Source organism: Prinia subflava, chromosome 10 (genome assembly GCF_021018805.1).
Source record: "Prinia subflava isolate CZ2003 ecotype Zambia chromosome 10, Cam_Psub_1.2, whole genome shotgun sequence".
NCBI lineage: Eukaryota > Metazoa > Chordata > Aves > Passeriformes > Cisticolidae > Prinia > Prinia subflava.
This window is the reverse complement of record NC_086256.1, coordinates 5,488,012-5,513,036: the sequence shown is the minus strand read 5'-3', so window position 1 is coordinate 5,513,036 and position 25,025 is coordinate 5,488,012. Positions and strand designations below refer to the sequence as shown.

The window sequence follows — 25,025 nt, the reverse complement described above, 5'->3', positions numbered from 1 at the left end:
GCACTGGGCCTGGAGAAGAGAGGTGAGTCTGGGATATGTTGATGTAGGAGAGTAAGATGTGGAAGAAGTAAAAAAACCCCTGTACAAGTAATTTGTAGCACAATGAGGGTGAGTTACCTTTGCACGTGGGATATCTGGTATCTGACTCTTGTGTGCCTCTGTTTCCCCAGGGAAGGAGGCACAATGCCCCTCTTTTTATGATGCCCTGTGCTTCCTCTAGATACTACCCAACAACAAATTGTTATACTTCTACAGCAAAAACAGATAAAAATGCACTTTTGGGGAAGGGTGAATGCTGGCCATTTCCTCTCCCTTGTGGGCTGCTCTGGCATCCATAGTGAGTGAGGTAATGCCCCTACTCCTCCTCCCTGAAAAAAACTGTGCACATTTTGTTGTATTAGTTCAGGGTGCTGTAATACAGAAAGGGCAGCAGGCAAATGTGTCCTGGATCTCTGAGTCACCAGGAAAAAGCAGCCAGCCTTGTTTTGTTTTTATTTTGGTTTCACTAAAAACACACTTCCCACTCTAACTTTTGAAACTTCCACGTGGCACACAGGGGGATCAGTTCCAGTTGATATAAGCCTGGATGAAGAGAGGGAGGAAATAACTTAATTGCTTTAGACTTCAGTTCAGCTGGAGTGGAGAAGAAGGAATCAGTGTCCCTTCTTTGGAATTCAGCAAAAGGACAGATCTTCTGCAGGTTTTGTGGAGGTACCGTATGGAGCATGCAGGGCACTCACAGAGCAGGTGGCTTTATATTTAATATAGTAACTGCTGTCAGGGGCAAAAAGCTGTGTCTCTTTCTTGGGAGTGTTGCTGCACTTGGAGCATACTGTTATCCACTGTATGTTCCTGTTCTTTCACCAAGAATGGGGAAATAAGGAATGTGAGGCTTCTGGGCTGAATGTCTGTGTCTGTGTCTGTGTGTGGTAGAAAGTTCTGATGTTAGTGCTGTAATGCAGGGCAGAGAAGATAAAGAAGAGATTGAATGGATGGGGTGTCACAGCAAATTTGGGGACTTTGCCTGTAAGATATTTTTAGTTTCAGCCTATTGATCCCTGCTCCCCAAAGATCAGCTGATGTGTTGAAAAGGAGGGAGAGTTAAAGGGGAAAGAGATAAAATGCAGGAAAAACTGCTGCTCTATCTGTTCCTAGCTAATTTGAACCAGACCCCCAGAGAATGGGAGGACATTCCCACCTGGAATTCAGATTTCTAAACTCAGAGATGTAGTAAGGGTGCAGCTCCAGCATCCTGCAGTGAAATGCAGAAGCACACTCACTGTCTCTGCTTCTCCTCTGCCAATTCCTGCATGCTGGCTTTTGGCTTCACTCACGGATCCTGCAAACTGTGTTGACAAAAGTAATGGGAGATTGTTTATTTCCCAAGTCTTTATATTCAGGCCATAGCTGCTTCCTCTTTCCTACTCACATTTTCCCATATGGTGACTTTGGAAAATTCCTCTCCGATTTCGTTGGGAAGTGCAGGAAGCTCTCACTGGTAGAGGGTTGCCTGTTACTCTCTCCAGTTCTGCTGCTCACATCTGGAAAGGATCTGGCTTGGAGAGGGGAGACTCACTCTGAGCTCAGTGCATGTTACTGACATGGCATGAGCTGAGAGAGCCTGTGAGGGCAAGAGAAATGCTCTTCTCCATTCATCTGATTTCTGACAGCAAAGGTGAGTTTTTCTATTTTTTTTTAAAGCTGGCTTGTCAGACAACCTGCAGCAGCAGCCTGCCTTTCAGCTGCAGCTTTTAGCAAGGATACTGAGCCTAACAAATTCAGTTAACCTGTTGATTTTGAAGGAGAATCCTCTCCTTCAGTGGATGTTTTTCCACCTCTGTGTGTGTGTCCTGTGAGAATGTGTGTGGAGAGTAATAGGTCACAGAGATGAGATATTTTGAAAGTGATTCTGTGGTTTGTTGGGGGCACTGTAATCACTGAGAAGCATTCACTAACTCCTGAAACTTCGGTTTACCTCTTGAGACTGTGCCTTTTGTAGCTCTCTCGTGCTGTGAGGCACCGAAGTGCAGGTATCAGTTGTGTCTGGCCTCAGAAAGATGCAGCCACAGAAACCCCTGAGCTGGTTTCAGTCTCACTCCACTTTGGGTGGCAGGACCTGCTCCAAAGCCCACCTACAGCAAGGGAAGAGGACTGACTCTAGTGGGTTTTGAGCTACTCCTTTAGAAGCTTTTCTTAACAAGGCTTTGAATCAGGCCCACGGGAATGAGTTGGAGTGGAGTGAGTTACCTCAGCCTTTCTTTGAAGTAAATCACCATCATGCCTGGTTTTACTGCCTGTGCTCCAGATGTGCACAGATGTGTCTCTATCCAAAGTGTCTCCCTGTGCTAGAGCAGCATTCCCTCCAAAGGCATTGTAGCAGACACTTGCATATTGATAAGGGGGTGAGATTGCCTCAAAATCTTAGTGTGCAATAGATAGAATATTTCATGTTAATTTTCTAACATCTTTTCAGCAACAGATGTGGAAAAGCCAGCATGTTGCAAATGTAGGGAGCCCAAGACCTACCACGGTGTAACTGTGCTGGGGGAGCAGTGTTGATATGTTACAGCAGAGCTGATTGAGACCAGTGTATGCAAGGTTTTCTGTCTGTGATTTCTTTGGCAGGTATCTGTAAGGGTGAGCTGTTATACAGGAAAAGTACTTTCTTAGAGAGCTGAAATACTTTCTGAGATGATTTTCTCTAAGATTTCTGAAATATTTTCTGAGATTAGGTCACCAAATACTAAGGATTTTACTAATCCACTGTTGGCATACTCATATGGCCAGTTTTGGTCTCTGTGAATATCTGCCATACAAGGAAAGTTCTGTAAAAGAGGTGAATTTCATTATATTCAGCTATTACAGATACAGAAGCTGTAAAATAGTGGAACAGGGGAAAGAGGGACCAAGCAAACAATGATAAATGCTTAAAATCACCCACCCAGCATGTTTGTAGCAAAGACAGCACTAAAGCAAAACCAGCATCCACGTTTTGGGATGCTCTGCCCTGTAGTCCCACTTGCTCCCATTTCTTCAAATACAAGTCAGTGTTTAAAAAAATTACTTAAGACTTGCATGCCTGTTACTGAGAGCAGCATGTCTGCAACGCCTCCAAGCACCCCAGCTCTCTGTGAGAGCTCCTGGTGCAAAGCTGCAGAGACTTGTGAATGGATGGAAAGGGAGACAGCAGTTCTGACAGCTGCCAGTCGGGCTCTGTGGGCTTCTCCTTTCCGAGGCAGAGAAGGAATCTGGGCTGGCGGAGGTGAAGAGAGTATTTATTTCATAAGGTCACGAATCCATTGTGCCTTTTCACCTTAAAAGATCAGCCTAAGATTTTCTCATCGCTGTCAAATCCTTGTGTGAGGAATAGCTGAGAGGATAAATGACAAGCCATAACCAGCCCTGACTGCAAACCTTTCTGTGTGAAATCTGAGAAGGGCAGCAAGCGGGACCGGGGGGCTGGGCTAGGGCCAGCTGGCTGCTCCATTGATACTCAACTTCTGTTTGGATTATTTTAACCTGCTGCCAGAAAGATAAAAGCTTAACATTAGCCAAGTGTCTTAGGTTGAGATCAGCACTGTCCAAAATCCATAGGAAGCCCGTTCTGTTTTCAGTAGCTGCAAGGTTTTGTTACTGCTCGATGCACGCGTAGCAGCCCCTCGGAGAGTCACTCTTGACCAGCCCCTGTGTTTAAATAACGAGATTTTCTTCCTATGCAAAACTGTGAGGAACGATACGACAGACAACAACATTGAACTAACACTGCACAACCTCTTCCCTACATCTGCGGGATAGCTGGCGTTTCTCAATATGAAAAAAAAGCAATAAATAACTCGGGGAGGGGAGTCGGGGCCAGTGCGGGGGATGCTGCCGGGCCGCCGGCTGTACCCGGGACCCGCTGTTTGGACAGCGCGGTGCCCAAAGCGCCCTGAGGGGCCGCGAAAGCGCCCCGGGAGAGCGGGCAGGCGGCGGGGCTGGCCCCGGCCGGGGTGTCGGGGCCGTGCCCGCGGCTCTGAGCGCTGTCCCGCCCGCAGGGGCGATGCCCGCCGGCGGCCGGGCGCTGCTGGCGCTGCTGGGGCTGCCGGCGCTGCTGGCCCTGGGCTGCGCCGCCGACAGCGACTTCGCCGAGGGCGGCCCGGAGCGGCGGCGGCCCGGGCCCGGCCCCGCCTGCCCCCGAGACTGCGGCTGCACCCAGGAGGGCGTCGTGGACTGCGGCGGCATCGACCTCAAGGAGTTCCCGCTGCTGCTGCCCGAGCTGACCAACCACCTCTCCCTGCAGGTAAGGGCGCGATCCATCGGCCCCGTGCCCTCATTCCGCCCCTCAGCTCCGGCGGGAGCAGCAGGTGCGGCAGGCCCGGCTCCTGAGCTGCTGCTCCTGGTTATCGGCATCCTCTGTCCTCGCATCCCGGGGGGCAAAAAGAGGTCCGCATTCTCTCACAGCTCCATGGGGGGAGTTTTTGTCCAAACCGACAATTTCTCCATTGGCCAACCCAATTTCTGGTGGAGCCCTTCCATTTTGAGGTGTCTTTGAAGAAGATGGGCTAAATGTCAGAGAATTCTTTGGGCAGCACGGTGTGTTGGTTCAGACACAGTGAGCCGGTCCAGAGGCAGGGCCAGCCCATGTCCCTCACTGTCCCACCTCTGCCTGCAGCATGTGCACTCAGCAAGGAGCAGGGGTGACACGGCCAGTGCCACCCACCACCCCGAGTGGCACTGCCTGTGGCCGGGACACCAATGGAACGCCTACAGCAAATGGTCCTGCTCCAGACACCTCACATCTTGCCATGAGAAGGACATACAAGATGTGAGATTCCAGCTTCAGGAAGAACAATCAGGATGTCCTAGACTGTCAGCAGGTTTCTGTGATCTGCTCTTCGTTAATTGATCCCTGTGATCAGCCCTTGGGCAGGTGTCCTTTCCCTGCCAGTGCTCTGACACTGAAGGGCCACAGCATGGCAGCCCTGTGGCTGTGCCTCCTCACAGTGCTTCAGGTTTTCAGTGCTCAGCCCTTCACCAACTGCTTTTGGTTTATTGCTCCCGTCTGTCAATTCTGTCCAATGGATGAAATACAGATTTTGTTTAGAGCGTTTCAGTTAGAAAAACTGTAAAATTGCAAGCTGGCACCTTCCTCAGCAGATCTGTCCCAGGCGTGTTCCAGCTACTGTTCCTGCCTCTGTGACCAAGAGAAAAGAAACTTTTTGGAGCTGCAGCTGTCACTTTCTGTGCACTGGCCTGACTTCCAGCACTGTGGGTCCTTGACTGGTCCTGTGGACACTAAAACTAGGACCACTCTTTAATGGTCAGAATGTCAGACAGCACATTAGTGAAAATCTAATGGCAGTCACAGCACAACCAGTGCAAGTGAGCCTGGTTTGACGCTCCCTGCCTGTGACCAGTGGCTTTTAAAACAACCCATGAAAAACAGGAGCCATAAGCTTGGGAACCCACCATGCCAACCTTGTAGCAAATGCTTTGCTGCAGCTACAAGGTTTGGCTGTGGCAGATGGACTGTGGGCCTTGCCAGGCCTAGTCACACTCCTTGTGTGCCACTGGTGCATAAGCTGGATATTCCTGGAGATGAGAAGTCAGGCTTTCAAATGCTCCTGGGTTTGGGTGTTCTGGGTTTGAGATCTGAGTTTGGCTCGTTATGAGAGAAGTCTTGACAAGGATTTGACATGGTAGGTTCATTTCCAGATTTTATTGAAGTTCACAGTCTGGGTTTACTGGGATCCTTCTTGGATTGCTTTGTTGATGATTAATACTCTCCATTTTCTTAGAATAACCAAATAGAAGAAATCTTTCCAGAAGAGCTTGCTCGTCTGTATAGACTGGAAACTCTCAATTTGCAAAACAACAGGCTGACTTCAAAAGGTGAGCCACGGGGTGGACAGAGCCTGTGCCTCCAGAACACCAGCCTATGCAGTGAGGCCAGTGACTGCTGATAAGGAAGCCAGGGTGATGGATTGCCTTGGTTGGAGTCGTTGCTGTGAGCCTCACTCCTCTGGCACCACACAGAGCACGGAGACACTTGATCATCCGAAACACAATACTCAGTGTGGAGGAATGCAGCCCTGCTGAACCAGTGGAGGAGAGCTGGCAGCAGCTCGTGTGCTGTGGCGTGAGATCTCCTCATCCAGGAAACTCCCTCTGGTCCCACAGGCACTTCCATGTAATGCACTTGAGAACCAGAAACATCCACATGCTGAATGATTTCCTCCTGAATGACCTTGTTCAGTTCAGTCTAGTCCATCAGGGCAGTTTGGTCCAGTCTTGTCCTTGTCAAATTTGGTATGAATTTACATACATACTGCAAATAAGGACATTTCTACCCTTCTCAAACCATTTTGAGTTTTGTAGGCAGGTTTTGCTTACTCAGTGTTATGCTTATTAGAGAAACATAACAAGGGGTTAGTGAGGAAAGCAAAAGGAAAAGAGGAATTGGGGTAAACAGTAAGAGAGGAGGATATGGAATATAAAAGGTGGTATTAATTTATGTGTCATCCAGTTGATCTGAATGCTCTTCTTATCTTTATTGAAATTATAGAGAACAAAATTTGTTGAGAATGTGGGTACATTATACATGGGCCCCAAGGCACAGCAATCTTACATAGCACAGGGAAAGCTGTGCTTAATATATCCACCCTTTGACATTATTACCTTTGGGCCTTCGTGTTTTCTTTCACAAACTTCAGCCCTGAGTTTCCAGTATGTTTTGACAGGGGAAATGGCTTCACCTTTGACTCATGGTTATCTAAGTGCCCAGTGAAAGTGTTACTTGCAGGCTTTCCATTGTGACAGCAATTGTGCTTGTGTGATCAGCTGGATGTGCAGTGACTCAGCTGAAAATTGATTATTACTGGGGGAGGATAAGGCCTGGGTTGGATCAGCTCTCTGAGGTGGTTACTGGTTGGGTATCTGTACTGTGGATGGTTGTGACATGCAGGTGCCAGGGTTATTTTGGCAATACAGTCATACATCAGGTTGATCTGATCATTAGGCAACCTCAGATTATATCCTTGCAAGAAAAAAGACTTGCAGGATCTTATGCAAATTACAGGAGAAAGTTCTCAGATCCTGTGGTTGCTGCAAGCACTGATAGTCAGCCCTAGAGCAGATCCACACAGCTCTGTACCTGACACCTGCCAGTGGGCTTGGCCACAAGCCTTGTGTGATCAGGGTTTCAAATAGTCCTCCATTGCTCTTAACAATGTGTGTTGTTTGATTTGGTTTGTGGGTTTAAGTTTTTTCCAATTAAAAAAAAAAAAAGAGACATCAATAGGTCTGAATCAGATTGTTTGAGGGCTATAAAAAGTGTTTCAATCTCACGTGGAAGATACTGAGAGGGGAAGCTGCCCTCTGGTATTTTCACTCAGAAAGGCAGTAAAGTCCTGGTGTCATTAATTAGTTATTCCCGTTTTTAAGGGTTGCCAGAGGAAGCATTTGAGCATCTGGAGAACCTGAATTACCTGTATCTGGCAAACAATAAGGTAAGAGGCTCTGAAGCCTTTCAGAGCTCTTTTCTAGTTGGGTTCTGAAAATTCAATGAGCAAGTTATCAATTCTTTTAAAATGTACAGACTACGTAAGTAAAACTGTGCTAAAGTGATATTCTAACACAAGTTCATTTAAGGTGAAAACAGTAGGTGAAAAGTTCAGAGGCTACACATGCAGGTATATTTTGAACACTTGTTTATTTGTGCACCTGGTGAAAAGTTTCACTTGTGTAGGGAGGTACAGAGAGCCTTGCATGCATAAATTATCACTGTCTTCAGTAGGCTTTGGATCAGCTGCATGCAGATTTGGTTCCTGCCTTTCTGTGGGGTAATTATGTGAAATGCTGCCTTATCAGATGAGGCTGATGGAAAAAATAGTGAACAAACACATCCTAGTGCCTGTGTTTGAACCAACAAGATCTGTAAAAAGCTACCCAGTTTTCCCTAACTCCCATTCTTATTAGGCTGGATGTGGGGAGGATACCCCACACACAGTGAAACTGTGCCAGTCATTAATTTATTCTTTTAGCTGTGGTGAACTTCTTCTTTTGATGGAGAAGATCCCAGGTGCTTTCCTATTATGACCCAGGTTGGATGTATTGGCAGAAGCACATCTTTCCTGCCAAAGCTAGGAAATGAAATAGCTTCTCATGTACCCTTGCATCTGGGTGGTTCCTGTTACAACTTCCTTTATCCCCAGTGATTGTCCACAAATATTTACTACAGAAGAAATTGGGTTCCATAGAAAAATATAAGTTAAAACATCAGGCAGAGCTTCTTTGTCTACAAAAATCCTGCCCTTCCATCCCACTCTCTCTCTCTCTCTGCATGTCTGTATATATATTTTATTATCCTCTTAAAATCTGGGACCATTTGATGTTCTGATTAAATACATGTGGCCACATTCAGGTTCCAGTCAGGCCAAGACACATCCAGAATCACTCCTTACATTTCTGTGTGGAGTGATTGAGAATAGAACCCATTCCTCAGTACAGTAACACTGTGTTCTTTTCTCTCTTTCAAGCACCATTTCCATGTAACAATCTTGGCAGTTAATAACTCCATAAAAAGGAACAAGCCAGACTGTGACTAATATTCCAGAACCTTGCACTCTGATTTTCCCTGTGTAACAAAACAAAGTGTTTGGTTTTTCTGGCTTTGCTGCAGAGAGAAAAGAATCCCAAAAGAAACTGCAAACATCAGCGAATGTCACAAACAGTTATAGTGAGAAGCTGTGGACCCACAAAAATAACACATTTCTTTATAAATCACAAGCCAGGACAAACCAGATTGGCTTTAAACTGCATCTCCTCTGCAGCAGGAAACACTGTGGATCAAGTTACTGTGGTGTCTGGAGGAGAGCAGGGATTTGCTGGTAGTTTTCTCCTTGTTTTATGGATTATCTTAATGCTGCTTTATCTTCCATTGTGATCCCATCAGATGTCGCTAAATCATCTTTCATTAAACTGGCATAGTTGGTGAGAGAAAAGAAATGTAAGAGACTAAAAGGCTTTTGTGGTCTGTGAGTAACAAGTACTCAAAGCAATGAGTGGATGCTGTAGTTTCCTTTTTAATTTTTCACCACACCCTCATATTTTGTATCTCTCAAATAAAGTGCAAACTAAACTTTATTAATGAGAAGAATTGATCCACCAAACGATAGATCAGATCCTAAGCTGTCATTATTATGGGCTGTAAGCAGGTGATTTTGGGGACAGAAGGTTTGCATTTCCCCATATCCTCAAAGAGGTGTGGGATTCACCCCAATCCAGCACTTCTGTTTTTATCAAAGCTTCATCCAAGGAAGAAAAATCCAATCAATTCAAAACTGGAAATGATTTTTGCATTAACCTTCTGAATTCTTTAGTTAACAGTGGAGAAACATTCTGCCATATGGAAAGGAAGGTGCAGCAGTAAAGTTGAAAGACAATTGCAGTAGGAGAAATGGCAGATTGCTCCTTGTCAGGCAATAAATTAGACAAAGTTATTCAAGTCAACTTTATTTTTGCTAACACATAAAACAATCCAGCATGAATCCTTCAAGAAGGTAATCAGTGCAAATCAGTCTCATGACCAAGTGCTGAAATGCCAAAGTCCTAAGCAAGTGAAAACTCTTTTTGGATTAAACTTCTCTTTCTCTTTCCTCTCTCTTGTGGTTCTGATGTCTCGTTATTTCACATGTCTGAGCCATGCCCTTTGCTTTGTGCAAAAGTTATGACCAAACTAACTGGACAAAAGCTTTAATGTACCCCTGTGTATGAAAACTATTCAATCTTGTTTCCTGTGTCTGAATTGTCAGCATTACATCATGGCAGAGACTTATTTCTTTCTGAGGCCCTGTCAGACCTTCTTAGTCAGAGATGAGTGCTTTTACCCAGCTCCCTGAAATTGTATCTCCCAGATCTGGAGGTGAGAGATTGCCACCAAAGCCAAGAGCAACTGCAGGAATATGCAGAGTGGCTCATCCCAGTGCTCACAAACCATCTGGAAATGCAGATAGGAGTGTGATTTGTGGGAAACGTCTTTTTTGTGTTTGTGACCATTTCATGTTTAAGACAGGCTAAGGATGGAGTGATTAGGACAGCTGAAAACAAAAAACAGTAAATTATGTGTTCAATTTTTTTTAAAAAAGACTGTTTCATGAGTCCAGTAACTTCATGGATGGAGTTCATCAATGCACTCTTGACATACCAGCAGAGAGGGGTGTAGACACCCTTTAGATAAATACATAGTTTAAGGCTTGGGTTAGGCAGCTCTCCAATGAAGTGTCTCTTCTTTCACACAGTGTTCATATTTTAAATATTTTTGGTTTTACACTATTATTCATAACCCACTGCAGTTTTATGATAATAAAAGTTTGAAAAATATGGTTTCTCATTGTATGAGTCCTGCTGTGCTTTGTAGGCTGCAAGGACCAGGTTCTGTTTCACATAACAGAGCTGTGAGGACAATGACAGATTCCAAGAACTTCAAGCTAGAAGGCAGATCTCTTCCACTGGCCCACTTGCCCATCCTGATCTCAAAGAATTCACTATCTCCCTATCTCCTTTGCAGTGCACATAAAACATGGATTGGCCCCATTAGTACTGCAGTGAACACCGTAACCAGGGTGGCTGCACCTGCCAACTGCAATTCAGTGTCTTCTCTACTCAGGAATCATCTGTTACACCATTGTGTTAAAATTTTGTTTCCCAAGGGCTTTATCTTGATGCATGAAGCTTCTGGGTTTATGCTCCCAGAAAACTGTCCTCCACCCAGCCTGGATTGTAACCTTATTCTTGGTTTGTAGGTGAATGGCTTTGTTATTAACAGCCACTCAGTGAAGTTGGCTGTTGTATTACCCGGATGATCTCTAAAATGGAACTTTTTTTGGTCATTGCTTTTCACTCCACCAATTTGTTCAGTTGCAGGCATTTCTAGGGTTAGCTTTTAAAATCACTGATAAAAATAGCAACAAGAGCAACACAATCCTTCACCTGTTGTCAGCTATAAAGTTTTGAGGACAGGGCCTTTCTGTATTTCCCGATGCATCACTTGTTTATTGAACAAAGCACGGCTGTACACTTTGCTTTGAAGTGCCATTCAATATTCCATCATTTGGCTCAGAAGTTCTTTGGGAGCCTGGATCCCCCTTGAGAGATCATCATCAGTGGGTGCAGTGGAGCACAAGTGTGAAGTGACACCTCCCCTCCACAAGGCACTTTCGTAAGAGAATAAGCAGCAGGTCACTGTGAGGGGGGTGGGAGTTTTTTGGCTCAGCAGACTGAGGAATTAGAAACAATAATAAGCAAAGTGTTTGCTCTCTGAATAACAGTTTCTTGATTTCTTGCACCAAAAACAGACAGGACCCTTCCAACCAAAACAAACATTTTCATATCTCAGAGCAAAAGTCTGTCTCCTTCCTGGAGAGATTAGTGAGTGAGGACAATTTGTTTTTGTTCAAGCAATCTGCATTCAGTTTAATTTATCTTTGCCTGTTTAGGGAAGATAAATTTGCAAGTGTTTTGCTGCTGCTCTAATACTTGGTTAAAACATTTCCTGCATTTCATTGGAACTCCCCTGTATATTTCTTTTACAGCTAACAGTGGCTCCAAAATTCCTACCAAATACCTTGATCAGTGCAGATTTTGCAGCCAATTATCTCACTAAGATATATGGGCTCACATTTGGACAGAAACCAAACTTGAGGTAAGGGACTGGGAAGTAAAACAATACTGGTGTTCTGCTACTGCTTGGATGCAGTTGGTGGGTGATAAGAAACTATCTGGCTAAACTATATTATTGCCTACTTGTGTTTTTGGAAAGAAACTGTTTGTTATTCTCAGCATGAAAGATCAAACAAACACATTCCAAAGGCTTTTGCTAGCTGCCAGACACTTCTGCAAATATAAAATGAAGTTGTCCCCATTTTATTTGTGTATTTGAGTTGAAAAGAACAATTCAGTTTCTCAAAATAGAGATTAGTTGTTTAGAAATCTGTAGTTTTATTATAGTCTGTTCATTTTTACCAGTAAATTCAGGCGGACAGTGCAGTACTCGGTGCAGTGTAACTCAGCTCTGTTCAAGCTAAGCACTTCAGCACCTTCAGAAAAGGTTCATACTCCAGACCTGCTGCCAAAGGCCTCTCCTAGTTTCAGGCTGTGATTTTCCCATCTGGATTGACAGCAGCACATCCATGTCAAACTCAGAGGCACACAGACCCCCTCCTGTGAGGTGTGGGCTGTTCTAAAGGGGTTTGGACTAACCTGCAGCACCCACACTGCACCATCCTGCAAAGATATCCCAAACTCTTGGGAGCAATTCCTGCAGCCAGGTTTGGAAGCAGTTCATTACAGCTGACCCAGCTGAGCCCCTACAGCCCAGTCCTGTGATGAACTGAAGAATCTCCATTCCTACTGAATTCATTGAGAGCTGGGGCTGCTCTGCACTTTCTGGGCCTTTAATCTCTTGGGCTCCTGGAAGCTGAAAGGGCTGAGTCACTCACAGATTTCTGGCAATATCTCATAATGAAAGAAGCTACATTTATACGTGTTTTCTTCCTTAATCTCAAGTGGAGATGCTGGTGTGTTTTGATTCCATATTAAAATTATTGACTCTTCTGAAGTGATTTGCACACTCTTCTATACCAACTTGAATTTTAATCAGAATAAGAGCTAATAGATTTCCAAGGTTACTCATATGAAATCCCAACACAGTTGTTTCAGTTGGGTTTTTTTTGCCCCCAGCAGAGTTCATGATCTCAGACTGATTATTTGGAGAGTAAGTTTTTCAGAGAGGCAAATATTTGTGAGTTAAAAGTACAGCTGACCATGCAGGGTAAACAATACTTCCAGTGTAGCTCTGAACTCCCTGGAGTGTGTGATCACACAATTGTATTCTATACTGAACCTTTCCTTCCTTCCAGAAGGATGTTGCCAAGTTCTCTGCAACTCGTAGAGAATCCAAGAACAAGTTAAAAAAAGCTCACTTTGACACTTTTGCAGTTTTAACCTCTCTCTACAAATTTATCTGCCTGCTGAATCTGGGGGTAAACACAGGAAAGGAAGAGGTAATCAAAGTCACTAAAAGCCTGTTTCTTTTGTTAAAAAGAAGTAAAATGAATCAATTTAGCAGTTAAGCCAGTGAAAAGGAGGAATAACTTCAGAGGGGTACATTGCTTTGTACAGAATTGAAACCTGTGTAAGGATGAATCAGTTTCTGAAAATCTGTTCGGAGAAACTGTTTTATGAGTATTAAAGGTTGAAAGTGAGAAGGGCAATGCAAAAGTAAGAAACTCTTGTCTCTCAATCCCAATGGCTCATTAAAAACCAAAGCACAGAGAAGAGAAAAGTCTGCCAGACTGAGTAAATCTGCTGTCTTTCTGTCAGTATCCTATTCTGAGTTCCAGGAGTAGGAGAGAAGCTGTTTCCTGGGGTATTTCCAGCCTCCATGGGAGCAGAAAGAATGGAGGGTTCAGGGATGGTCCTTTCTGATGAGACCTCCAGGCTGATCTTGTAAGCCCAAGCAGCCCAGACTCAATTCCACACAGAAGTTAAAATTGAGGCCATATCTGTTAAACAGAGGTGAATTCTAACCCTCTGAATGAGGCCCCCACACTGACATTCTGTTTTTCTAAGTACTGCACAGTCCCAGGCTTGCACTCAGCTCCTTGGAAAGAAGTTAAGGCCACTTGTGAAATTTGTATTCATGTGCAGGTTTGGATTTAGAACAGACCTAACTTTCAGAGAATATTGGATCCAACCATTTGGTTTTGCATCTGTATCCCTTGTTAAATTAAGAAGAATATTTTAAAAACAAATCTAATTATGTCAAAGGAAGAAAAAAAGATTGATATTATGTTTTAAACTAAGATTTCTGTCAGTAAACAAAAACTCCAGATCTCCCTATACTTTGAATTTCATCTTTTTCTTCCTTCCAACAGATCTGTGTATCTTCATAACAACAAGCTTTCAGATGCTGGGTTACCTGATAATATGTTCAATGGCTCTAATAATGTGGAGATACTCATCATGTCCAGCAATTTCTTGAAGTATGTTCCAAAGAATCTCCCTCCAGCACTATATAAATTACACTTACAGGTAATGACAACAAAGTTTTTAATCCTTTAGGAATGTGACGAAGTACTGTGATTGTGTGGGTTTCAACCACACAGCCAAGACATCCCAGTGCACCTGGAAACATCTCCAGGCCCACTTTAAGCCTTGCCTGCTGTATTCTCAACAGTAGCTGAGCCCATCTCCTTCCTTGTTCTGTCCATAAGCAATGGTGTGTTCTTGCAAATCACCAGAATGCTCACAGGGGGCAGAAATGCCTCTCTGTGTTTGCAGGGGGATGTATTGCAAACCCCTGTGTGGTTCATTGTGGTTCCTCCCTGCATACAAAAATATTAGTACGAATTAGAGCAGGAAGTTCATCATTCCATGGCCACGTCTTCATGAGCTCCCAGCTGAGTTTGCCACTAATGCCACTTGTGTCAGCTGCTGACCCACTCTGTACTGGCTTTGCTCACTGCCTCATTTCATACACACCACTGCCTCCCAGCATTAGTGGCTGCTGCTTGCTACTGAGCTGGCAATTCAGTCTGGATCAGGCATTCTCTACTGCTACAACTCCTCCAGCAATAGTGCAATAGCAGAGTTGTGCTGTTAACTGCTCTCCAGCATTTTTAATTCCATGTCATCTGATTCTGATAAAAATGCTTCATCGTGTCTGAGCTGGAGCTCTGAGCCGCAGCAATGGGAGAGCCACAGCGGTGGGGAGTCCTGGGTCCGCCTGTCTGAGTGTTGACAGCTCCTTGGACATGCACAGACTGGAGTCTCTTATCAGCCCTGGACTGAGGCAGCTCTGAGCTGCCTCCCAGCTCTCTCTTCCCTTGAAGGTTTCACCACAATTCCTGTTAAACTCTTCTAGAGAGCAGGCTTCTCCAGCTTCGAGAAAAGCAAACGTAACCAGTCCAGTCCTTTAAATTGCTGCAATTTCTCTCCAAAGTATGAACTTACTTGTCCCCTGCATTTTTTGACACTTACAGATAATCATTACCTCCCCAAGGATCTCACACTTTGAGGATTACACTTTGAACTCATCTCCTTCCCTGCTGTCCTCAGCTCTGTTAAAGACAGAGGAGATGAGCAGAGAAATGAGTGTTTTATTTGCAAGTGCACCATCAGTCAGTAGTAACATTTACCTTGATATTTTGACTGGGAAAAACCAGGACAATGAGAAAAGAGAGGCAGCCAAAAGAGGATGAAAAATATCTGACAGGTGTACTTCAGATGTGATTTTTTTCTTTTACTATTTGTTGAGACTCTCAGCCAAATTTGTCTGTGTCAGTTTCTACTTTATATTACTTGATAAATTAATCTGTCCATCACATTATAATGCCCCTAAATATTTTATGACTAGCCCGAAGTTTAATTGCCCGTGTTAGTTGAACAGAACCCGAATGTTGTGTTGATTCATGCCAAATGCTTTGTGCTTCTGGTGACTCTAGAGCAACAAGCTGGAGAAGATTCCCAAAGGAGCCTTCAGCGAACTTGCCGGTCTGCGGGAGCTGTACTTGCAGAATAACTACTTGTCTAATGAGGGGATGGACAACGAAACTTTCTGGTGAGGCTGAGATGTGCACTTTGTCCCTCTGTGTCTGTCTGCCCCCTCTGGGACGGTTGTGCATCTACTGAACAAAGGACACAGTAAAAAGTGAAGTTAGTAAAAGCTGGATGATGTTAGCGTTTCACTGCTAAGTCTGAGATGCAGATGCTGCCATTCAAAAGCAAAGGTCTGGGTGAGTGGTTGCAGGAGTTTCATCCAAAAGACAGAACACTGAACATCAGACTGCACCCCTCCCTGCCTGCCACAGACCCTGTCACACCAGGTACTAAGTCCCTGCTGGGAAAAGCCACCTAGAACCACACTGAAAGCTACTCTCTGTTCTTCCAGAACAGTCAAAAGTGAGGTTACCTGGGACTTTGCAGTTTCTAGGGCACTTCCCTGGGCGTTAAAGCCAGACCTTCATCTTCACTGGAGCCACTCGTGTGTTTCTGTGAAGGGGGCTTGAAAGCAGCCACAGACACAGAGCTGTGAATTCCCCTGGCCCAGCTGTACCCCAGTGCAGGTGGTTGCTGGAGCAGGCAGGGATGCAGTGGAGCTGCTCAAGAGCCAGATGGCTGCAAAAGCTTTGCTACCAACTGGTGCAACAAAAATAGCCTTTGGTTGTCCTAGATTTAGCCTGGGACTTAGCACTTCAAAAATTTAACATTTTTCTCTCTGCTTGCACTGAATGCTGCCCTTGTTCTATCTGAAAATCCAGACCACACAATTGGTCCTGCCCATAATTTAGTTCTGCAAACTCTCCTGATCTCCAGACATGAAAATGTACCAAACTATGCTTTCCTTTCCCATTTCCCATTCCCAGAAACTTCCCTTAGTAGTTTATTATATCTGTGTTGAATCCACCATGTCATGTTGGACATAAAATTTCTGTTAAGGTATTCCCACCCTGGGGAAACCCTGCAAATGGCAGCAGTGAAGTGTTTCACCTAAAGATTTTATTTATTCATTTAGAGCATGTTTCGATAACTGGATTAGCAGCGTAGTAACCAGTAATGTCTGCAACACATTAGTTCTCATGTTTCCTGAAAACTTTCTAGTCATCTGCAATGGGTTATGTAGTGTCAAGTAGATTAAAATTCTAATTTGAACTGAGAAACTGACTTGAAATACAAGGGAATACAGGGTTCCTCAGTCCTGGCACATAATACCATTGATCCACATCCAGTTGGTATAAGTGGCTGGTCTGAGGATTTAATTTAGCTTCAACTGAGACCGTGGAATCCAGATTCAGTAGCTTACACAAAGCAGCTCTAGCCCTGACTCACTTCAATAATACTGGAGGGTCAGGAGAAGTTCACTACCTTAGCCTAGGACACTGAGATAGCATTTATGCTTTTCATAAAAGTAACATTTCATCATCTAGAAACCAGACCTCCCTTTCAGCAAATACTTTCAGAGAGACAGAAATTACTCATGCTCAGGTTTTGTTTCTGTGAAACAGAGAGCTAAACTCTGTTCTGGTGGTGCTCCAATGGCATCTTCCTTGTGATGTTTACTGAAATTCTCATAGGTTGCTATCTGGGACTGCAAAACTGATCTCAGGCCTCAGCTCAGTTTGGGTTTCTGTGGACTCTGACTTGTTCTCTTGCTGGTGTGGCTGGGGAGCAGTGGCAGTGCCAAGTCCTAATCCCTAATGGCAAAATGGGAGCTCCCTGTTTTGGTGTCCACATCACTCACATCACAAGTCAGAAAAGGGCAGTCAGTAGTGGGAGCTGTGCTGGGTAAAAAGGCTGTAAAGCAAAGATTTTAAATCTTTGAGGAAGTTGGTCATTGTTTCACCTTGCAGAATCAAAGTGTTTTCTTTCCTGCTTTCCCAAGGAAATTGTCTAGTCTTGAATATCTGGATTTGTCCAGCAATAACCTCTCACAAATCCCAAGTGGTTTACCTCGAAACATCGTCCTCCTCCATCTGGAGAAGAATGCAATTAAGGTGATCGACAGAGATGTCTTGACCCAAATTAAGAACCTGGAGTACCTTCTGCTCCACAATAACAAATTAAAAGCCCGAGGTATTCACCCCTTGGCCTTCCATGGCTTAAAGAAGCTGCACACTGTGCACCTGTACAACAACATGCTGGAAAGGATCCCCAGCGGGCTGCCCCGGAGAGTGAAGACACTTATGATCCTTCATAACCAGATCTCAGAGATCAACAGGAATGACTTTGCCACCACTTACTTCCTTGAGGAGCTGAACCTGAGCTACAACAAGCTCACAAGTCCCCAGATCCATCGGGAGGCCTTTCGCAAACTGCGGCAACTGAAGTCCCTGGATCTTTCTGGAAACAACCTCCACACGGTGCCTTTTGGCTTTCCAAAGAACTTGCAGGTTCTGAAGCTGAAGGAGAACGAGATAAGCATCATCCCAAAAGGGACTTTATCTGGGATGACAAAACTGAGGGAACTGTATTTGAGCAACAATAAACTGAAAGTAAATTCAATTTATTCAAGAGCATGGAGAGAACTCAGCAGTCTTCAGGTAGAAACATCACCTTCTAACTGTTTTAATGATGCTGATGTCCTTGTCTGTCTGCCTAAATGAAATTATGTAGCACCAATACTAAATGTGCTTAGTTCTCATGCTTTGGGTTGCATTGTAAATGCCACACACTTTCTAGAGTAGAAATCATGTGCTATTGTGCCAGGCGTGGGTACCTTCCACTGCTGGCTAGTCCAGCTTTGATTCTGAATCCTGACAGTGTCCTACATTTTCAGAAAAACATCAGTGGATGTTGTCATTAAAACTGAAATTAGGCATTTCAAATAGCTCGTCTCCCAAAAGATTTAAAATCAGCTCTGAATAGAGACAGCAGGAGGAAGGAATGCATAAACAAAAACACTCTTAATTCTCAAAGCCCCCACATCAGCTTATAGTCAGACAAGCCAAGCTGTAGGATTTAGCAGCTCAGCTGGCTAAGGCACCTGGGGAGCAGCTCGGAGGTCTGGATTCAATCAGCAGCCTTCTCATTTGCTTAATTGTTGGAGAAAGTTAAACACAAACCATAAGGCAGGCAGGAACAAACACATTTTGCTGAGCAAAACGACCTTTCAGAATTGTTACGCTGGCTGAAGGATTTGTCTGCATTTCCTTTTAGGCAACGGCCCCTTTCCTGCAGTGAAAGGTATTGCCTGTGTCATATGGCAGCCATGGAGGGTGCATGTGGTCAGGTCACTGCACAGGCAAAGTGTGCACATCCCACAGCAGATCAGGGATAAGGACAGGGAGCATATGTCACTCTGGCCCCCAGTGTGTTTTCAGACTATCCTGATGTTAATCTATAGGAACGTTTCCCTTTCTGTTGTGTCTGGGAATAACCAATAGCTTGTTTCTCAGTTAATGTCAATCAGCAATGCAGCAACAGTGTCTGCAGGGCTGTTTGCATCAGCTGCAGGTTTGGTCCCTGGATTTAATAATACCTTTTGTATTTGTTTGTTGGCTCACTGATGTGTGAGTGTGAGTGTGTAAATATATTTAACATGCAAAGCAGTCTGGAAGGAAGATGCTGTTGAAAATTACAGACTGCTGGGATTGCTTTTCTGCAGTACCCTAATAAAATGTAGATTGTTTTATTTCCCAACAAAAATGGGTCACGAGCCCTGTTGGGCAGCTGGAGTGGCAGGTCGGAATGCTGAGCTTTCCTTCTCAAAGGTCCTGATTCACAATGATGAGGAACTTTTGTTCTACTGTCACTCCCTTGCAGTCAGTGCAAAACCAGAGGTGCTGATGACTCAACCACTGGCCATCCCCACAGCAAACCCCACTCCCAGTAAGCAGGGTTCAGATAATGGCACAGACTTAAAGTTCTGTGCACTAATGGGCATTTATGGCTGTTGCTTTTCCTTGGAACAGTGTTACTTCTTGTTGCTTCTTTCCAGCTGAATTTTTATCATTACCTGCTTAACTCTGCAGTTGGTTTCTGAGTTGTTACCCTGAAGTGAATTTGGCAAATAACCATCCATAAAGATCCTGATCATGCATATACTCAGTAAATGCTTCAGTCCACACAGTTTCCATGGAAATCACTGGAGACTGCAACTGCAAAGCGAGACATTTACATAATGGACTTGGCAGTACTGGGTTAACAGTTGGAGTCAATGATCTTCAAGCTTTTTTCCAACCTAAACAATTCAATGGTTCTATGACAATTGTTTTCCAGACTGGCATTATGTGAGGAATAAAAACATTGGAATGAGAACAATTGTTTGCAGAAGTGTGGCTTTGAGTAGTGGGTAAACAGTGAGTGTCAGGTTGGTGCTATGAAAATGCTACAATACAGGATAACAAAACATTTCTACTGATCCATTCTCTTGCACAAAATTAATCTGAGAAATGACCATGACCTTTAGTCCTGCTGACTTCACACACTCTCGTTGTTAGAATATTTCCAGATGGTTTTATGTGGAACTGTACCTATCACCACCCTTAGCCAGTGAAATGTTTGCAGTTGCAGATGCCAAGGAATTCTCCTGCATCTCTGAAACCCAGCCTGGTTTTAATTTACTTAAAGCAGACATGGGCTAATGCCTGGGGACAGAGATAAAGAAAGTCTGGAACTCTGAAACAAACCAGCATGACCTATCATGTGAAATCAAGACGCTCAACAGGAGTGTAAGAGTAGAATTGTCTTGGCCACACCTACCTTGATGCAAATTAGAGGTAGATTAAATTAGTTTATTCTATAATAAATATAACTTCAAGCTTCAGTCTCTTTCTGGAGTGTTTCTAATATTTAAATTCAGTTACTTGACCCCTTTTTGTCTCCTTTGCAGTCACTAGACATGGCTGGCAACCAGCTGACATCTATCCCATTAGGCCTGCCAGAATCCCTGGAGTATCTGTATCTCCAGAACAACAAGATCACAACGGTGTCTGAGAATGCTTTTGAATCCACACCCAAAATAAAGGGGATTTACCTCAGGTAAGGTCAAGTTCCCCCTTCAACACACAAGATTTTTTCCTTCTTCATCCACTTTATAATTGCTTACTTTTTTAGAAAGTATTTAAAACCCTTACTTTCTGAAAAAGCTTCTCTGCTTTATGTGACAAAATTGTATTCATCTGCTCAGAAAAGACATGGATACACATAAAAAGCTCTTTTTAGAGAGCTTGTCTTTTCTATGTTTATTAGAATGGATTGAGCATGCCAGTAATTCTGGGCAATTAATGTTTACCATGATGTCATATTCCAATATTCAGCTGTGAGCCAAAGGTTTACAGTCCCCTTGCAGAAGCACAGCTTTTCCTCTGTGTGTTGGCTCTGGATTTTGACAAAATCCCCCTCCAGTGAGGTGTGTGTGAGGGATCCTGGAGCTGTGAGCATTCCCTTGGTAGCTTTGTCAGAAACAAGTGACAAGGTACGTAACTCAGCTCAGGGGCTTCACTGGGTTTTTCCCACTCTGCAGTTGGACGAGGACTTTATTTTTATAGATGACAGGTACTGACCTTCTTTGACATGTAATGTAAACTCACAGTAACAACTGATTTAAGCAGAGATTTATACCACAAGAAGTGAATCTGTCCCTGTAATATATTCAGTTTTAATCTGGTGGAGTATTATTGAAAATCTTAATTAGAAGTAATTTATGAATCCCTGCAGAATATTTGATTAAGCTTATCCAATGGATGTGTTCAAAAAGCCTCAGCTGCACAAGACTAAATATAGTGTTATTTTGTCTATATGCACCTAAACTGCCCCATATTTCAGAACAGTTCTGGAGCATACCTTTATGGATGAATGATTCCATAGCAAGCAAATAAAATTACAAAGTCTGGTGTAAATTAGAGCAGTCTGTCTATTCAGCTGCTCACATTTATGAGATTTTAGTGAATGCTTGGATGTGAACCAGAAACCACATACCACATTCTATATTTCTGTATAAAGAAAAAAGGAATTTGCAAAACAGTTTCACTAACATATTCAGGAGGCAACTCCACCCAAGCTCAGTCGTATTTTTAATGGGAGGCCATTAATCACTGCAGTGCTGTGAAACAATAATATACATATAGAATATTACACAGAATACAATTTTAAGTATGTTCAAGAGTAACAGACCAGTATATGTGATAGGTTCTTAAACTGCAGATTAGTTTATTTGTATTCCTGGAAATGCAAATAACAGCTGAAAAAATCATTGCTTTATATTTAAAGTGTTACTTTGTTTTGAGTTTTCTAGGTGAAGAATTAAACTGTCAAGGAATGACACAGAATTTTATGAAAAATCAGTTATAGTTTAAAATGTGGGCTGTGAAGCAGATGCCTTTCCTCTCTGGGAAGGAGAAAGGAGAATAGCAGGAGAAAGAATTTGTGGGGGAGGAATTCCAATACTATGCTTTTTTTTCTTCCCCCATCCAGAGGAGTCAACACTTCTAGAGTGCTGTTGTGAGTCAGTGTAAACTTGGAGTAACTTGGGTCGGTGTAGAGTAGCTGCAGAATGGTTTCCTCTTAGTCTCCCAATTCATGTGTTGTATATAAAAATGGGTTTATTTTAATGGGGGTGCCTTTTTCTTTGTTTAAGGTTTAATAAGATTGCAGTTGGAGCACTGAAAGAAAGTACCTTCCAAAACCTGAAGCACTTACAGGTACTGGATATTGAAGGGAACCTTGAATTCAGCAACAGTTCAAAGGATAAGGATGACTCAGAAGAGGAAATGGAAGATGAGGAAGAGGAAGAGGAAGAAGAACTGAGATAAAATGTGAACTCATACAATCCCATCACCTGAGAGGTAACAACTGCAGCTGAGTTGAATCAAGGCCCCAGTTCTCAGACTTTTGTGTAAATAATTCCAATTCACACACGTGATTGAAGCGTAACAAATGGGTGTCTGAACCCTGAACTTAAAGGCTTCCACTAAAACATGATGGGGAATCACAAATCAAACAGGGTTGAACATACAATATTTTGTAACATGAAGCAATATGTATCTGTTTTATCACAGTTCTTAATAGACTGTTCTTACTGGCTTGTTTATAACCACAGCAGACACTGGTTAAACATGCGGGTCCTTGTTCACTAATTCTGATAACAAAAAATGCCAAGGTATTTCATGATATTTTTAAGCAAATACTTCAAATGGAAAACAAAGAACAAACTGTGAAGCTTGCTGATGCAGAAGACATGAGGTGAAAACAGATTAAAAAATTAGAAAAATTAAAATAAGATTAGACCCATTGGTGTCTGTTAAATGTGTCATTAGATTACAAACTCTATCTCAAGCAGTATTTAAATCACTGACCACTCAGAGGGGAAAAATAACAGGTATTTCTTATGGAAAAAACAACATCTCTACTTGAATCTCTTTTCAACAGCAGAAAAAAGATACAGGGACAATGATATTTGAAGAATATGCATTTTTTCCATAAGAATAATGATCTATTTACTGCATCTCTTAAGCATCTTATGGTCAAAGATGATGAGGTTCAGGACTGCTCTTTGCTTCAGGAGATCTAAACACTTAAGTGTGGGGAAAAAATAGTTTTGTCCCTAATCAACATTTTGTCACTGCGAATGACACAAGGAATTGCTAGGAATAGTGCTAATAAGCTTAAAAGATGATGGGGCTTGAAAAGGGCAGAAGGTACTTGGGAGGCAAAACATTAGCCCTCCTGACTGGACTTTCTGAAAACTTTATTAAACAAGAAATAATTTATATCTACAGACTTAGGATGCATTCAAAATCAATGCATCTCTGGTTTAGTTTGGGGGCACGTGTGACATGTGAACAGGTACTACATTTGTCTTATTCTGAATTCCATATTCCATTATGTAACTTATTTTATCTTTCTGTTTTGCAGGAAAACATATGGAAAAACACATATATGTCTGTGTGTATATATCTATATAGATATACAGAGAACACTTAGCAAAACGTGCAATGAATTACGCAGAAACTGTCACGGCACTGGGCCAGGCTCATGGAATACAGTGTGTTTCAGTGCCTTATTCAGGGAGAGACCCTGAATGCCTTTCCAAAGCTTCCAAATCATCTTATACAAGACCCAGGATCATAAGGGATTGCTCTGGAACTCACAAAAGCTGGCTTTTGTTTCTTCTGTTTCTGTTCCCTCACTGTTTCCATCTGTAATAACAATATGGGACTGTTTTGAACACAGGCCTTCAAATGCCATTTTTGTCACTGCATTTTAAGTGAACCATGTTTATGCCTCTCTTATTTTCCTCCACCCAAAAGAAGCTGTTGTTGGCCAGGGTAGATGGATATTTGCAGTAGTTTCATGTGCAGAGCAGTGTATGAGGAATTTTGGTTATCAAGCAGCAGTAATAATTCTGGATGCAATTATTTCTCTGTTATAACAATGTGTATATTTGGATGAGAAAAACAAAATAAGGCTGGATCCCGTAATATTTTATCTCTACTGCCAAAACCTGCAGTATATTCCTGTTTTAGAAAGGTTCTAAGATAAAACAATTGCTCTTGTGAATATATATATATATATATATATATATATATATATATATATATATATATAAAAAATCTGTATGTCTGCCTTCCAGAGCTTTGGTAAAGTTTCTGTCTTGCTGTTGTTTGCCCTTGGGGCAGCTGGGTGAATGTCCCCGAAGGTGTGATCAGAGGAGGGAGTGACAGGATGGAGTTTAATGTATGTGGCAGAATTTTCCAGTGTATCTTATTCACACTGAGAGGCAGGAGTGAACTGATGAAGAGATTAGTGAGTGTGGGCTTAGGAGAAAACCATTAAGTGTCAAAAGAAATCAGTTTAGTTCAAGTCTGGAGACAGTGCCTGCTGTCATACTCCCTTAAAGCCTCCCCTATTTTATGATGTTGAGCGCTCTCAGCTCCTGTTGGAATCATAGAAAATAAAGAAATTAAGGAAAAGAAGACCTACAGAGGTACAAGTTTCTCATTTGGTTGTAATGTCCCTCATCTGAGGCAGCTAATCTGCTTGATGAACTGGTCTTTTGAGGATTTCTGACTGAACACGTGTTGTTTTGCATACTGCATTCCAGGATTGACTTGGAACACAGTTGGCTTCATTTTTTACCAGCTGTTTTCCTGCTGGAGATCTAGTTCCCCACTCTCCCTTTGGTTTCCCATAGCACATGACAGTAATTTCAAGCTGTTGTTCCCTACCTTAGACAATTCAACACACTCATTAATCATAAAAGGAAAGACTGCTTCCTGAAAAACTAAAAGCTTGGCCCTAGAAATTGCAAAACCCACACATTTTTGAATACCAGCTATACAGCTGAGCAATAAAATATCCTTTCAACTGACTGCTGGGATGGATTTCTATATAAAAAGTCCACAGAATATAGCTCAAGTCAATTAGCTATCTCCAGCAAACACCAGTGGAAGTTCTGCCGGTCTTCTGTGAAAACTACTGATTTATTAAACGTCTGAACAAGCTGAGAATATGCAGATTTGTACACTTTTATGGAGAACTGTTCTATT

General features: G+C 43.0%; 1 protein-coding gene across 3 annotated transcripts; it reads left to right on the top strand.

The window, feature by feature from the left end:
• Window positions 1–410: 410 nt before the first annotated feature.
• PODN (podocan) lies at window positions 411–24,454 on the top strand. 3 transcript variants are annotated; one of them, XM_063407068.1, is made up of 12 exons: window positions 411–711; window positions 1,486–1,675; window positions 4,035–4,279; window positions 5,778–5,871; window positions 7,423–7,487; window positions 11,571–11,680; window positions 13,914–14,070; window positions 15,483–15,598; window positions 17,420–18,077; window positions 20,369–20,517; window positions 22,115–22,322; window positions 23,392–24,454. In XM_063407068.1, exons 2-11 carry the CDS (start codon window positions 1,591–1,593, stop codon window positions 22,287–22,289), a joined length of 1,854 nt encoding a protein of 617 aa, XP_063263138.1. In that variant the 5' UTR covers window positions 411–711; window positions 1,486–1,590; the 3' UTR covers window positions 22,290–22,322; window positions 23,392–24,454. The 3 variants fall into 3 exon arrangements, with proteins under 3 accessions (XP_063263138.1, XP_063263137.1, XP_063263139.1); XM_063407067.1 differs by having other exon boundaries at window positions 1,388–1,675; XM_063407069.1 differs by lacking the exon at window positions 1,486–1,675.
• Window positions 24,455–25,025: the final 571 nt, after the last annotated feature.